We start from the raw sequence: 17,574 nt of genomic DNA on the forward strand, positions 1-17,574 counted from the left end.
TAAACTTCTGCGATTTACTTGGGAGAATATGGTGTACGTGATTTTTCAATATCTGGTCGGGGAGGTTTTTGAAAACAGATATTTTTTTTAATTTGGAGGAAGGTTTTTGATATTTGTACGGAAGGAATCTCCTTCTTGGTAGACTTTTTAAAATAAAAAATTTTAATGAAGTGGATAGGCAACATAGAGGGTGCATCAGAAAAAATAGCGTTTTTATGCAGTTGAAATAGGATGTTCGGGAGAGCGTATGTATGTTGAGGAGATGAGACCCCTTAACAAAACACAGTTCGCAGGAAATGAATTCGCACCCTCTCCACGACTTTTGGGTAAAAATATTAACTAAACCTTTCTATTTTTTTAGCTGTGGTTAAAACTTAAAAAATAAATAAATGTGGTCGGACAAACCATGCTAGGGCGTAGAAATCAATTCCACGAACCATTTCAATGAAACTTTATTTTTTAGCTGTGGTTAAAACGGACCATTTTACACCTGTTATTAATGCCACGAACCCTATCCAATGGGATAAAGAATATACCTTCAGGACGCTCAAACCTAAATATGGACCAATACATAATCATTTTATTTATTGTGACTTTATTAAAATCAAATGAAAATTAGGTCCAATTTATTTATATCACGAAAAATACGCATAAATCTGTACATTTATTTAAATAGGTACAGAATATGGTATTTCCGAATATTTTCAAGATTATCGCATTTGACGTTGTCCGCAAGTTCAATACCACACTTTAACATAAGAATATATCTTATATTTGTAGTTTTCAGTCCCTCGTAGTTGGTGCTTAACCACTGTTTGGTAGAGATCATAATGAGGTACACTCATTGATGCGACAGATAATTTTTCACTGGTGACAAGTTGAATTCGAGTTTATCCAATTTGCCTAACATTTAAAATTTGTCTTATTTTGACTCCCAACTAATTTTTATGAAATTGGCTAAATCTCGGAATTAAAATTTGAGAATATTTATATTGTGTTATATCAGCAATACCTGCCGACGACATTCAATATACGTATACAGTTCCATTTTACATTAAAGGATTTGTGCCAGGATTTGCGCAAAATCTGATGACTTGATCGTATTTGATCCTCAAGAACAATAAATTCATATTCCCAAGGTATATAGCGAAAAGGTAAATTCAGAATTGTGTTATATAAAAATGCACCGATATCAATAACTCCGGCACTTGTTTCTTATCATAGGTTGGGTTGGTTATAGTGGCAGAGCCCATTGTTGTTCAAAGTAACTGCACCGCAACCATTTCTTTGACCAAATTCAGAATTTTATCATACTTTATGAGAAATGCAGGACTAGCAGTCAAATAGGGCAACGTAGTTTCAAATATCTTGTTATTAGAATTCGGTCCAGATTTGATCGATTCATATACATTATGTGAAGGCGTCTAGATATCATATCCTCATGATTGAGAATCGAAGCTTATAAACATATTTCATGAAAAACTTCTTAAATCGCTTCTTTTGAAAGCTAAGAATTTTTAATAATAAATTTTCGTTTTTTTACCTTCTTTGGTTTTGTATCTTGTATTGACGAAAATTCCCAATCACCGTCATTAAAATTGTCCAAGATTTCCATAGCTTTTCAAAACAGAATATATATGTTGGCAAGAATTGAACGTTACCTCCAGTTATCTACATCAACTTGGCTTTATTTAGGCCAAGAATAATTTTTGCGTGATATATAAGGGTATTTAACAAACACCCAAACTGCTAAATACATAGATAATTTACAACACCGGCAACACATGCTTGGCACTATTACACGTAATAAGTACATGAATACCTCTAACACATTGTTTGGTGTCCCTAGGGCTTCTGGCTTGTTGATGACAACGCCCTTTCGCATTAACAAAAAATTTTACATATATATTTAAGAGTTCACCAAAAAAAAACACAAACCATAATTAATTAATTAACATAATATAATAAATTAATCTACCCACAACCTATAAACGTTGCTACAAAATTATTGAATGTAGTTGTGTCACCAGAGACTATATAAAAATTAAAAATATGTACTTACTGCCATAACCAGCTTCCTCATTAACCACTGAATTTGGTGTACGATAAATAACATTATTTGGCATTAAAGTTTCACCATGTCCAATAGCAATTTGTCGTTGTTTTTCTCTTGTATTATGTGGAGTTCGTACTCGTTTCTTGTGGCCTCGGCCACTAGCACCACCATCCTGTCGTGGCCTATGCATTTTCTTGCCTTTATCGTGCATAACGCGTTCCGTATCCTTAAGCATTTCCTGACGCCACAGCTCAAAGAAATAATTCGGATCTGTATAGAATTTAAGACCATCTTTACCATCATCTCGGTAGACATTGAGTTTATCCAACGGTGGTGGTTTATCACATTGTGCATAGGTTTCGAGCATAGGGGCGGGCATGGTGGCTCGCGAGAAAATTTGTTGATCGAAATTTTTGGCAGATTTAAAAGCTTTCTTCCTTGTGATGTCGGTGAGGGGCACCTCTTCTACAGTACTATCCAGTTGTGTGACCTTAATGGCTAATCGATCGATGCGAGCTTGCAATGAATTGGCACGATCGCCTATATTGCCCACATCACGAGCCAATTCTCCAAAAACATCCTCAGCATGTTTGGATAGGGACGACAGCTGACGTATAATATTGGTGAGTGTGGTATTTGTCACTGTTTCCAATTCCACTGATTGTAATTCATCTTGTTGATAGACAGAACGGGCCACATGCACCGGCTCAATAGAACGTTTGGGCAGTGGCATTTTGTTGATTGAATCTCAATGCTGAGGCGGCGTCTGAGTGTGTGGTTTTTAGAGGAACATTCAATAATGTTCAAACATGAATTAACCTGCAAAAGAAAGAGACAGCATGATATTATAATTTTAACTATATTAGTTCTCTTTTTATTTGACCTTTATAAATATCATTTCATTATTATCAGAGAAAATATATGCTTGAAAATGCATATTGCATTCTGCATATTTGGCACGTTAACGCAAATTTTGCACTTTCTTGCTTATAAAATCATGTATTTGGGTTTTTCCAAAAATAAAAGGAAACATCTCAAAATTTTCTACAAAAATTGTACTAATATTGGAAACAAAAAAAATCTGGCAACGATTTTTAACACTCAGGCAGAAAGAATAAAAACACAAGAGGACGAAAATTTTGCGCAATGCCTGCAGCTTTGGTATTACCGACGTTGCGGTCGAAGCGCTGTTTTGATAAATTGTTTATAAAGGCATCGGCAGTTATAATTTCAAATTGTCTGCCAAAAAATTTAATGGAATGAAAACATTTTTAAAAAAAGAACATTTGTTAATATAAAGGCATCGGCAGTTATAATTTCAAATTGTCTGCCAAAAATTTTAATGGAATGAAAACATTTATAAAAAAGAACATTTGTTACTACAAAGTAGGGTTTAAATTCTATTTCTTTACTGACACAGTTTCACAGTTTCATTCTCTTCTGTTTTTATTCTCTCTGACTCAGGCTGTTTGGTTTCTGATCTCGCTTACAAAATTTCTCGAGCCTGACGAACACAATTGTAAACTTTGAGACTCAAGCATTAGATCTTAAAGAATCTATTCATATTGTAGAAAAAATTCGAGCTTCTGTATCTTCTTTGGAAAACAAAGATTACTCGTTAAAACTCAATGCCATTCCCCGAAGAAATAAGAGGTTCGAACCTCTTAAAAAAAATTAATCAAATTTTACGTTTTGGTATAGATTCCAAGGATCCATATGTCAGTCAAAAAAACTTCGCCTACAGTGCTGAAGATTTTTTCATACTGCGCCGTATCGTCTGCAGACGTTGAAAGAAGTTTTTCAGGATATGGAAGTATATTGACAGAAAAAAGGAAAAAAATCTTTTAACAACTTGAAACACCATCTAATAATTTGTTGTTATAGTAAAAACGATGAGAATTTGAATTAAAAAAACCTATATTTCACGAACTTGAAAACCTTTTATTTTGTTTATTTTTAATGCATTTTTTCAGTTTTAAGGGCATATTCAAAGGGTTTATTTTGGCTTTTTTCGTGCTTGAAAATATCTTCTTTGATTATTATTATTTTATATACTCAAATAGAGTGAAACCACTCAAACATGGAATCTATGAAAAGCGGACACTTCTTAAAAGTAAACATTGTTCGTGTGTGACGTTTTATATAATATGTGGATGGTAACCTCCCAAATGTGGAAAAAATTTAGTTGACAGTAGGTGCCCCTTTTGAGAGAGATTCCACTGTATTTTAGGAGAGAAAAACGCATTATAGATATCTTCCCAAAAATAACTTTTACATAAAACTTTTACAATAGTCTTCTATTTTAACCGTTCTGCCTTAATTTATTGGAATTATGACGGTATTGTGTTGAGATTATATTGAAATTTGTTTGATAGAATTTGAAAAAACGTGACAAACCCTTTGCTAAACCCAAACCTTGAAATGTTTTATTCATTCCACATAGCATTTACGGATCGTCGATAAGATGCGGTACTTTTTATAAATTGGCGTAATAACTATTACCAGCTGTGACAACAAAGCAAAAAGCTTAGTAAACAAGGAAATACAGGCGGGTCGAATATATCGTACCCTTTGTAGCTCGCACAATAAAGTCAATTCATTTTGTACTATCTGAGTCATAATCATTAAGTTCTACATTCAAAATTTCAAGAGCAAGATATGAAAACTTAGCCTTCAGAACACACAAGCATTAAATCTGGCGATCGTTTTAAATAAGATATATGTACAAGATTATGGCTTTAGAAATACGAGGTGGCCTTTTATATTTCGGGATTTTGCCACCCTAGTGTTGCAATCTGGAAGCTCTATCGCAAAACATGACAATTTTGTGCTTATACGTACGCAGATCGTTTACAGCTACTTAAAAAGATTCATCTTGCCCAAAAAATGGAATTAAATCGTGAAGATTTTTCGTGCGATTATTTTTTTGGACTTTCGAATTAAATTTTTGGCGATAAAGCTACGTCAAGGACCAGTGTCTATCGATGGTATGGCGAATTCAACCGAGATCGTAGTTCACTCCAAGACGAATTTCGTAAAGATCGTCCAAAATCAGCTGTTATTCCGCAAACCATTGGTGTTGTGCGCCAACTGCTATTGCATGAACGTCATATGACTTATCGTGAGATTGAGACAACCTTAGGCATTAGTGGGTCCAGAATACATTCAATATTGCTTGAATACTTGACCGTCAAAAAAAATTTTCAATCGTCTCCTGTCGATTGGTCAAAAGAAATACTATAAAAAACGATCACAGCGGTGCTTCGGAACATGTCTATGACATCGTGACAAGTGATGAATCGTGGTTTTAACGATATAGCCCAGACGACTGCTTTTCGTCTGTATGGGTGTTTCAAGTTGAACCAAATCAAGCTGTTCACGCACGAAGCATTCCCAAGCAAATGATCGCAAGCCATCAGGAAAATCAACTGTCGAAGACGGATCACTCATCACAACGACAATGCGAGCTTTCCCATTTTTGAGCACTCAAAACATCAATTTGATGGGACATCCACCGTATGGACCTTACTTGGCACGGAACGCGTTAAGAATGCATGTTTTGGAGTAGAGGTGTGCGCGTGACAAGAATTCTCGTGACACGCGTGAATCACGTGAAACGTGAACAAAATCCAAAGCATCTCTCGTGAATGTGCGTGAGCGTACATGAGTAATAAAATCGGTTCGTGAATGTGCATGAATAAAATTTCTACAAAATCGCGCTCACGAAAAAATCAAGATTTAATTCATACCCGTATGTTAACTGAAATTAATTTAGCTCTCGAACTATATTCTTTTTTTGAATTTTGTTACCTTTGCTGATTTCCGTTTGGAAAATATCGTGAGTCTCGTGAATTTGTCGTGAATTGTCGTGAATCGTGCCTGAGCGTGAGTCTTTGAAAGTAGTTCGTGCGTGAGTACTGGTTTTCATTTCGTGAATGTGCATGAGTGTGAGTGAAATTTCAGTCACGCGCACACCTCTATTTTTGGAGATATCTTAATCAGAATGTCAAAATGGCTTCAGCAATTGGTTAAACGCATGCAAAAACGCATAGATCTCAATGGGGAATATTTTGAAAATTTTTTCGATTATTAATATTTGTTTTTGTTCTCTTATCCTGAAATATAAAAAGGAACCCTCGTAATAAGTCACCATGATTGCTTCTCTACATGTTTACACCTTTCGGTCCGTCCGTGTTTTTCTCTTTCATTCGCTTCTAATACGTTACCGGCTTAACTAACAGAGCTGTCGTTCTTTGGAGATAATCGTAGATACCATAGAAATCGATTGTTTACGATTTGCCTGCAATTTATGAAATTTATGTTGAGAAGATGCTTACTATCGGTGTTTATGTAGATCCATATCAACCGTCTCGCGATCTTCTCCCCCATATCGAAAGATTGAAATAAAAAGTATCCTGTCAAAAAAAAGTCAAATACGAATAAATGTTTAAATAAGGATGATATCAGATCATGGATTTACACCTAAAATTGAATTTATTTATTTTATTTATTTATTTATTTTTTCTTGGCGAATCCAAGCCGCAAAGCCATATACGAATTCCAAAACTAAACAAACATAAAGGGTGATTCTTTTGAGGTTAGGATTTTCATGCATTAGTATTTGACAGATCACGTGGGATTTCAGACATGGTGTCAAAGAGAAAGATGCTCAGTATGCTTTGACATTTCATCATGAATAGCCGAACGATCTGCCACAACGTCGAATTTTCAGTGAATGGGCCCTAGAAAAGTTGGCAGAAAATCCGCTTTTTTATCGACAAATTTTGTTCATCGATGAGGCTCATTTCTGGTTGAATGGCTACGTAAATAAGCAAAATTGCCGCATTTGGAGTGAAGAGCAACCAGAAGCCGTTCAAGAACTGCCCATGCATCCCGAAAAATGCACTGTTTGGTGTGGTTTGTACGCTGGTGGAATCATTGGACCGTATTTTTTCAAAGATGCTGTTGGACGCAACGTTACGGTGAATGGCGATCGCTATCGTTCGATGCTAACAAACTTTTTGTTGCCAAAAATGGAAGAACTGAACTTGGTTGACATGTGGTTTCAACAAGATGGCGCTACATGCCACACAGCTCGCGATTCTATGGCCATTTTGAGGGAAAACTTCGGAGAACAATTCATCTCAAGAAATGGACCGGTAAGTTGGCCACCAAGATCATGCGATTTGACGCCTTTAGACTATTTTTTGTGGGGCTACGTCAAGTCTAAAGTCTACAGAAATAAGCCAGCAACTATTCCAGCTTTGGAAGACAACATTTCCGAAGAAATTCGGGCTATTCCGGCCGAAATGCTCGAAAAAGTTGCCCAAAATTGGACTTTCCGAATGGACCACCTAAGACGCAGCCGCGGTCAACATTTAAATGAAATTATCTTCAAAAAGTAAATGTCATGGACCAATCTAACGTTTCAAATAAAGAACCGATGAGATTTTGCAAATTTTATGCGTTTTTTTTTTTTTAAAAAGTTATCAAGCTCTTAACAAATCACCCTTTATTTCTCAATACCTCATTCACATTACACTTCCAAAATCACTTTAACTAGATTTCAACCATCATTTGACTTATAAAAAGTCCACTTTTAAGTCCACTTTTACTAGATTTCGAGCCAAATGCAACTGCTAATTTTAAATCCGGATAACATTGTTGGAAAAGGGATCTAGCGGTTCTAGTTCTAAAAATGACGACTCTTTAAATATCAATATCAAAATGAGTGAGTACTTTAGTAATCCTACTCTACATAAAACTACGCTTTCTCAAAAAATTTTTCAACATTCAATCTATACAAATTAGGCATTGTTATTGATGGACATCATTCATACACCCACATTAAGAATATACCCAAAAAACAAAAAATATGTTTTATATAAATACATGACACATTGAACTAACACAAATCTACGATAATAGCAATATTTACAACAAGTGCTCTGAACATGAATAATATTCAAAACTAAACCGACAATCACACCCATTTCTTTTAATGAAAACAACATTTTGACTCACCACCAAATGGATAAAAACTGAATGACTATAGTAACACAATACAAAACTCGAAACAGAATTGGCAACTACTTTCTTGTTATAGGCACAGTAGGCAATTGGAAAGAATGCGTTATCAGCTCCCACTTCGCATCCATATGCTATACTGATGGTAGGCACCGGAGATCCGACGGAAGACAACAACAAAAGAAATGTAGAAATAACAATAGAAGACGATAATGAAAATAACAACAATATAATGCCGGTTGGGTGGTGTCAGACGAAAGAGTGTGTACATTGGGTGTGATATTTTGTTGTAGTAATGAATACAGATCACTGCAAATATTATTAAATAAGACGGTTAGGATATCCATCTCATCCCACCACAAAGCTCTTAACAATTATATAGATTCTTTATGGGAGATGTTTGATATATACGTTTTTTTTTTTGTCAATTTCCAAATATAATTCATGGATTCAAAATGTATCTTCTACACTCGTAGAAAAACCACAATAACAACAATATAATGCCGGTTGGGTGGTGTCAGACGTAATCAAATAAGCAGGCTTTAACATCCTTCTTTTCCATCGATATTTTGGAAAGAGTGTGTACATTGGGTATGATATTTTGTTGTAGTAAGGAATACAGATCACTGCAAATATTATTAAATAAGGCGGTTAGGATATTCATTTCATCCCACTCTTTAACAATTATATAGATTCTTTATGGGAGATGTTTGATATATACGTTTTTTTTCAAATTCAAAATATAATTCATGGATTCATAAATTCTACACTCGTAGAAAAACCACTGATAATTAACAAGTATATGCGTACTTAAGTTCGGCCGGGCCGAATCTTAAATACCCACCACCATGAATCAAATATAAAAGGTTCATTTGAAAACTCTTTGCAGTAGCGATTACTTGAAATATATAGAATTTCGGGTAGTTTTCATGACAGATAATCTCCCAAGTAGGGTTGGCATGTCGAAAACGGTGACTTTTGCGACATACGTTTACAACGCTAGAATACGTATATGTCTCAAAAGTCGTAAACTTAATGTAGAAACCCTAATTTTGAGTTAAAGAAATTGTGAATATTTTTTAATTTTATTTATTCAAAAATCTACTATTTAGTTTTACATCTCTCGTTTGCAACTTCAAAATTTAATTAACGAATGACTAGCTACAATTTTGTTTTTTTTTTTTTAATTAGTACACCAAGAAAAAAGTGCCTTCGGAACTAAAGGAAAAAATGTTCATCAATTTAGTTTAGTCAATTTATTTCCATTAAGTTAAATTTTTGTTTAAAATAATAAAATTTACTTGCTTCAGTAAAAAATCCTAAACTTAAAGCAGTTAGGAATAGTTCATTAACTAGAATAAGGCGTGGAATTTTACAAATACTGTTTTCTTCGCTATGTATATGAATTTACTACTGAATAAGAAAATTTTATTCACTGATAACAAAGCATTCATAAAAATAAGCTAAATATGAACTAAAACCCAGTTTCCTCAAATTTAGTAAAATTTCTTATAAAATGACTTCCTTTATTATAGAAAGCTTATCATACATACGAATAACACTTGGCATAGAAAAATATTTTTGTTCATTCGTACTAAGAAGTATTCAATCCTTTTAAAACTTAAGGAGACACACTTGTTAGAATATAGGACATTTTCCTATATTTCTTTTATCTACCTGTAATCGATAACTGTCATCGATGTAATCGGTATGTTTGTGCGTGGGTTGTTTTTTTTTAGTTGGAATCGCGTTGTTATGGTATTCGGAGGGATTGTTAAAAAATAATATAGTAAAATAATATAATAAATAAAATATATAAAATATTTGTTATTTTAAATTAGTGAGAAAAAACTATGTTCATGACGGTGTATAAAGAAAGAAAACAGAATAACAACCCCTTCATTCGTCTTCATTTTGGAATCTTCAATTAACAGGTAACATTCAGTGACGCTAACCTTTTGTGAAAAAATTGGTTTATTATTTTTTTTTATTTGTAGGTATTGAAATTGTAAAAGGAGTACAAACTCGTTACGCAGCAACTTATTAAAAGTGAAAGGTACAAGAAGAAGGAAAAATGCGTTTCACAGTTGATGACATTACATGGAAATTGGAAATAGTGGAATCATAAACTAATATTTCAAGGCCAGTCGATGCTGTTGATTCTTAATAAATATATTTAATATATTAATAAACAGTGTATTTTATTGAAGAAAAAATTGCGTATATAAATACATAAAATTGTATTTAAAAACGAAGGTAAGCAGTTCTAAATTTGAAGTAAAAGGTTTACCACAAATATGTAAGATTTTGTCCAAATGAATGAAAAAGGTCAATAAAATCATTCCATATATGAATTCAATTCAGTTAAATTTTCATTCTGTAGTATAGTGGTACATAAATATAGGAAAATGTTAACTAATATATGGAATGCATTCTACCTAATTTCAACGAAAATCACATCGTTCAAAAAAACAAAAATGTCTTTGGCGCTATACGAAGTTCAACTTTCTTCACAATTAGTTCATTTTAACTTAAAGAAGGGGTCACTTTTTTCTGGGTGTACGCAAATAGGCTCTAATAAGTCAAAAATTGATTTTATAAAATTCTCTCTAAACAGCAATTCGCTTATGCAATACTTAAGTAGTTTTCCTTACTTCCCGTTTCTGCAGAAATTTGTGAAAAGTTAATTAACCGTCACGTTTACTGCACCATCGAGTAGTTCATTGTGATTTTGGCTTGGAGTCTCCAATGGAAATAACTCTATTCTCAAATTTTTTAAACTCGTTAATAATTTTTTGAACATTCCTCAGAATTGAATTTTCTTCGCCAATAATATCATCATTTTTTTCTACATTTACGACGCGTATGTAACGTTTACAACTTTGCGGCAGTCGCAAACCTAAAAAAGTTTGATACAGACCATCTCTGTTCCCAAGTTGATTAATTCAAATGCTAATGTATTTAATTTTTTGTCCCCTAAGCGTACAAGAAAATCCGAAGAAATAACGCCTTTTATATGATTTGAAATTCACGCGTGAATCACGTGAGTTGTGAACAAAATCCAAAGCAACTCTCGTGAATGTGCGTGAATGGGACTAAAGTAAATATGTCGTGCGTAAACGTGCGTGAGAAATAAAATCGGTTCGTGAATGTGCGTAAATAAAATTTCTGCAAAATCACGCTCACGAAAAAATCAGGGTTTAATTCATACTAGTACGCAGTGTTGCCAGGTCATTTTTGAATCTTCCCCCCAAATCTTAAGAAAAAAAAAACCCCTAAATTGGTATAGAGTTTTTTGTTTTCATTTTTTTTTAATGATTATGATAAAATATTTCTATATTTGCTGTGATTTGTAATTATAATTGTTGATTTGTAATTGTAACTTTAAATGATTCGAAATTGTAAATCGTACCAACATTAATCACATACTGTAATTTAAAAGATTTTGTATATCTTGTAGTATGTGAATGAATAAAATAAAATAAATAAATAAATAAAAAAATAAAAATTACTAAATGGGTCACCAAAATTTCGCGAAAACCACTGTAGTGATACATTTTACAAATTTGATTTAATTTAATAAAAATATATAATAATACAATATGTATATCAATTTAACAAGCAGGTAAAACTAATCAATTTAATGTGTAATTTTTTTAAATCAAATAAATTTAAAAAAATCGGTTTATAAAGTAGAAAAAATAAACGAAATTGAGTAAGTATATACATTATTCGCCACAAAAAAAGAGTCCAAAATATCAAATCATCTGTATACAATTTGTAGTTGGGCTGTCACCCGGGATTAATGCACTCTATAGGTATTCCTGAAATGCCTCTAAATTTCCAGCAATCAAGCAAATTGGATAAAAATTGTGGCATGGAGAAGTCCAAGTAGTCAAACCGGGAGATCGGTCTATATGGGAGGCTATATCAAAGCATGGAACGATCTACACGATATTTGGAACACCTACTTGTGGACCTAAAAAACTTCTAGATTTTTAGTTTCAAGCAAATCGGACAAAAATTATGTTGTAAAAAAGCAGAAGAAGTCAAATCGGGAAATCGGTTTATATGGGGGCTATATCAAAATCGATCGATATAACCCATCTTCGAACTTGGCCTGCGTGAAAACAAAAAAAAACGAATGCCAATTTTCAGGACGATAGCACCATTTTTGAGGAAAGTAGCGTGATTACCACAGACAGACGGACATGGCTATATCGTCTTAGAATTTTTCACGTAGCTTCCATGTTCACCGTCCAAAAATAACATTTTGCTCTTAAAACAAGTTTGGCGTGATCAAATTCCTTCTCTGCGTGTATGATGTTTTACTGCGATTCCAAAAATTATTGTCAAATGTTTTTTACTCCCACCGAAAGTTCAGTTCAGTATAATTTTGCTTTTTCATCTCATCCGCAATTTATGCTAATCCTTACGAATACAATTTCTTGTGTATTCGTATATATTCTTTTTCACATATAGATGGCGCCGAAAAGAATATTTATTTAGTAATTTATTTTTCCTAAACAGTTTATTTTCCATGCTTGAAAGGATTTTAATAAAACCCATAGTTTAATTGAAATAGTTTATACAACTTTACCAGTTCCCAAAGCCGAGCCAAATACCCTATATAGTATCCACTTTTTACTAAAATTTGTCACTGCACTATACTATACTAGTATATGTAGGTATTGTGCGTGTTAAAAAGTTGTTATATTGATTCCTCAATTGACTTGAATTCATTTGATGGCATAAGAACGATGAATGGCTACTCAATCAAATGCTTAAGATAAGAATAATATCGATTGGATTAGAAATAGTTATTAATTTATCTATGAATAAAATAGTATAGTAGAAAAACACAAATGAGAATAAAAGTCTTTCAATCAGTGTATGTGGGTAAGGTATGTATATCTATAAATTGAAAAAAGTTTATAATAACAATAAACTATCAAAATAAAATTAATTCGTCAATTCTTACAATCGTATCGTTTCCAATTTAGCGTTTTTAGAAATATGACTTATCTAATGATTAGCATTAAAAAGTAAAACGAGATAAGATTTCCAATGAACTCCCCCCTAATGGAATAACTTGCTCGTCCAACGCTTAGAATGAATGAATGGCCAAAAGTAAAAAAATTCAAGTTAAATGAGTCGAGAGATATGTCGAAATGTATACATATATTGTGTTAATTTTTATTATATTTCCCCCCACCCATCGCCCAGGGGTATTGGCACATAGTATTACTTTTATTGCTTTAAACGTTATGGGTAGTCTTTCTTATCGCTTTATACACCAGCCCAATTTATCATAGAAATTCAAAACGTAGTGTGTAAATGTTGCAAGTATTATGTTTCACCTTGAATTTTGTGGGTTACCGCGTCAGTCAACCCCCAAATCATCAGTAAACGAGAACCAAAATTGCAATTTGCCATTACATGTTTTTGACGTAACATACGATGACAATTTACCCAAAATGTACTTTACTCATAATTGAGAATGGGGTATATATGAATACAAATACTTGTTGATTTTTAAAGAGAAATCATAGATGAACAATAAAAAAGAGAAATTGGCTAATGTTTTTCGAATAATTAGCTGGGTTGATAGGGTAGATAATTAATCACCGTTGATTAACCCAAGATTTTTGCCAAACTAAGATTGAATGAATCAATATGAAGATTTCATGGAACTATGCACACGATGAGATCATTCAAAATAATTAAATTGAATAGTATGGATTACAAATTTTTGCTTTTGAAAATCGTGTCACTACGAAAAATCTGCCGATATGCCTCCACAAATAAAGGATAGCTGAGCCAAAGTGTTACAAGTTCAAAAGACCTATATCTTTGGGTACAAAAAATTTATTGATTCAACTGTAGTGTGTACTTTCCGGAAATAAGTTTGGCCAACAGTTTATCATCTAGAAAATAAATTCCAGTGCCATCGCTGTGAAATGCCGAATATTGGTTAGTGTCCTATAATTGTATACGAGGATTGTCTTTAATATATTGCGATAAGATAACAAAAACAAATATTAATCATCGAAAATCGCTTTATTGTTTTTCACAATATTTCCCCCATTAAGATCTATAAACTTTTGCATACGTTTAAACCAATTGTCGAAGCACTTTTGCCACTCTGATTGAGGTATCACCAGAACATTTATTATGAACCCATCAACCACTTCTCCAGGTGTCCAAAAGCGATGAACTCTTATATTATTTCTTATGTACGCGAATAAAAAGAAGCCATTTGGTTTTGAGTTCTCCAAAAAAGGCAGTTTTTTGAACCGATGTATGAGAGCTCGCTTTGTCGTGGAGAAGATTGATTCGTCTTCGGCGATTGGTTTCCCTGATTTCTTGGAAACAAATGTTTGTGTAGCACTCAGTATTGACTGTTGTGTTGTTCTAGTGGCGACATGTGAGTTTTTTTCACACAAAAACAGGCGGTCATTTGTTTGGAAGTGCTTCGTGCGCGAGCAACTTTTATTGGATTTGCACCGAAATCGTATTTTTTGAGCATTTCTTTCGAGCAATCGATACAAGCCTTTTTTGTGTGGCATCCAACGCGAACAATTTGTTTGCAGGTCAAATGCTCATGCAATATTGAATGTGTACTGGTTCCACTTGTTGTCTCAATCTCACTGGTCATTGGTAGAGTTTCATTGCCAAAAATTGTATTAAATTCATCGATGTACTGTTTGACTAAATATTAAGTCAATCATTGAAAATTTTAAAAATTTTAATTAAAAAATTAATTGATACAATTGACTTTTTAATCAAACGCGGAAGACTAAGTCAGTTACAAAAAGTAATGGATATTTTTTTTTTTAATTTTAAATTAAAAAATTATTTCAAACAATCAATTGTTAATCAAACTAAAAACTCTAAGCCAATTCAGAAAGTATTTGTTGTTGAATTAGTTTTTTTTTTTTGTTTCGATACAACCCTGCACATTCTTCCTCTTACTTCTAGTTTTTTGTTCGTTTTGCAACACTGCATTTTTCTTTACCATTACTTGTAAGCTTCATCCTTTTTATTTAGTCTGTTCGTTTTTCATTCATTAATAAACGCTTGAATCAACAGGTTATGGGCCCAGAGAGCTCATAAGTTAGAATTTGTGAAAAAGAGTAGAGCTGTGTTGCTCTATAAAAAAAAAAAAAAAAAAAATTGTGAAATCATTTAAATCATCGTCCAAATTTAGTTAGACATTCAAGATGAGTTCTTCAATGTATCAAATAGACAAGTTGGACAATGAAAATTACGATACATGGAGAGTTCAAATGCAATGCGTTCTCGTGCATTCCGACATGTGGAATATTGTAAATGGTAAACAAGAAAAGCCGACAGCAGAAGCAGAGGCCGCAAAGTGGGAAAAAATAGATCAAAAGGCTTTGGCTACAATTACGCTCTTAGTGAAAAGTTCTCAGATAAGTCATATGAAAAATTGCACTACTGCCAATGAAGCCTGGAAAAAACTAGAGAGTATTTATAAGCCAAGTGGTCCAATTCGTAAAGTTTCTTTGTACAAGAAATTGCTGAATTTGCGAATGGGCGAGAATTCCATGTCAGAATACCTAAATGAATTTATGGAGACCACAGATAAATTGGGCGAGATTGGCATTCGTCTTGGTGAAGAGCTCCTGGTTATAATTTTGCTGTCGAGTTTACCAAAAGAATATGAAAACTTCGTCATCGCAATGGAGACTAGAGATTCCCTGCCAACGTTGGACATGCTGAAGGTGAAATTGTTAGAAGAAGGCAACCGTAGAGTCCAACAAAATGAAGAAGCGTCGTGCGCAAAACAAGCATTTGTTGCACGAACGAAATCTCAACAGAAAAACGAAAGCAATAACGGCAATAAGAAAAAGATAAAATGCTACAATTGTGGAAAGAGAGGGCATTTTGCAAAGGAATGTAGAAGCGAAACAACCGTTAGAAAAGAGCAACAGCGTGCTTTCTCAATGCTTGCAGCGAGCAACAACGGTTTCAGCAAAAACGTTTGGTGTATCGACAGCGGCGCGACTGCGCATATGTGTTGTAACCAAGCAGCATTTTCGAAGCTCAACGAACATAAGGAAAAAATAATGTTAGCATGCGATGAGTCAGTTGAAGCGCAAGGCAAAGGAGATGTACAAATTAAAACTGAAAATTTCGAAATAACGCTTCGTGATGTTTTGTATGTTCCCGGAATGGTTGGCAATTTTATATCCGTTAGTAAAGCGACAGAGAATGGCTGTTTGGTACAATTCGATGACAAATGTGCAAAAATAAAGGATGCGACAGGCCAGTGTATTCTTTTGGCAATGAAACAAATGGACTTATACTCTTACACAGAGAAATCGAATAAGAATTTTTGTATGGCAAGTGATAAAGCTGTCCAGTGGCACAACAGGTACGGTCATCTCAATTATAAAGTCCTGTTGGATTTGGTGAGTAAGAACGCTGTTGTGGGTCTCGATTTGGTCAAGATTCCCAAGGATATAGATTGCATCACATGTAAAAAGTCTAAAATTACAGCACAGCCTTTCCCACAGAGCCATAACAGATCCTTGAATTTACTTGACATCATCCATACAGACGTATGCGGGCCAATGAGCAAGGCTTCTATTGGTGGATCGCGTTATTTTGTAACGTTTATAGACGACCACTCCAGAATGATATTTGTTTACTTTGTGAAGAATAAGAGTGATGTCTTTGAGAGATTCAAGATTTTTAAGGCATTTGTCGAAAAGCAAACCGGAAAAACCATTAAAGCCGTAAGAAGTGACAACGGAGGGGAATATGTCAATAAGAGCTTTAATACATTTTTGGAAGCGAATGGTATTCATCACCAGCTTACTGTTCCACATACGCCGCAACAGAATGGTGTTGCTGAGCGGGCCAATAGGACTATCGTTGAGATGGCTCGAAGCATGATTATCCATTCAAACGTCAATGAAGCATTGTGGGCTGAAGCAGTTAATACTTCTGTTTACATACGCAACAGGACACTTACCAAGGCACTTAAGGAAGAGACACCACATGAAGTATGGTGTGGAAAGAAACCATCCGTCCGTCATTTTAGAATTTTTGGTTCACCGGTCGTCGCCCTTGATAAGACACAGACGAAGAAATTTTCTCCAAAAGGTAAGGAATATATTTTTGTGGGATATTCCTCAACAGCCAAGGCATATCGATTATATGATGTGAGGGAGAGAAAGATAGTGGAAAAAAGAGATGTCATATTCTGCGAGAAAAGTTTGATAAAAAATGAAGAACATTCTGCCGACAATCCCGTAACACCTGAATCAGTTATCACATCATATAATACGTATGACATCACATCGAGTGGCCATTATGAACAAATACCAGACGAAGAAAATGAAGTTGTAGAAAGTGATTCGAGTTCTGACGATGACTTTCAGGGATTTGATGATCAAGATGAGGAAATTTCTGAAAACCAACCGGTTCAAAACAATCTCGGGTTTGCTGGTATTGCTCCA

At 34.0% G+C, this 17,574-nt stretch overlaps 1 protein-coding gene across 7 annotated transcripts in view; it reads right to left on the reverse strand.

Annotated features, from left to right (window-relative positions):
* Nucleotides 1-17,574, reverse strand: part of SCAR (wiskott-Aldrich syndrome protein family member 3 SCAR) — a 51,751-nt gene that overhangs the window by 17,188 nt on the left and 16,989 nt on the right. For all 7 annotated transcript variants that reach the window (XM_075296093.1, XM_075296092.1, XM_075296095.1 and 4 more), the window contains one exon: nt 2,063-2,875. In XM_075296093.1, coding sequence (XP_075152208.1) covers nt 2,063-2,789 — 727 coding nt within the window. In that variant the 5' untranslated portion in view covers nt 2,790-2,875. The remainder of the gene's footprint in view (nt 1-2,062; nt 2,876-17,574) is intronic.

The sequence above is a fragment of the Haematobia irritans genome, chromosome 2 (assembly GCF_050003625.1).
Source record: "Haematobia irritans isolate KBUSLIRL chromosome 2, ASM5000362v1, whole genome shotgun sequence".
Classification (NCBI taxonomy): domain Eukaryota; kingdom Metazoa; phylum Arthropoda; class Insecta; order Diptera; family Muscidae; genus Haematobia; species Haematobia irritans.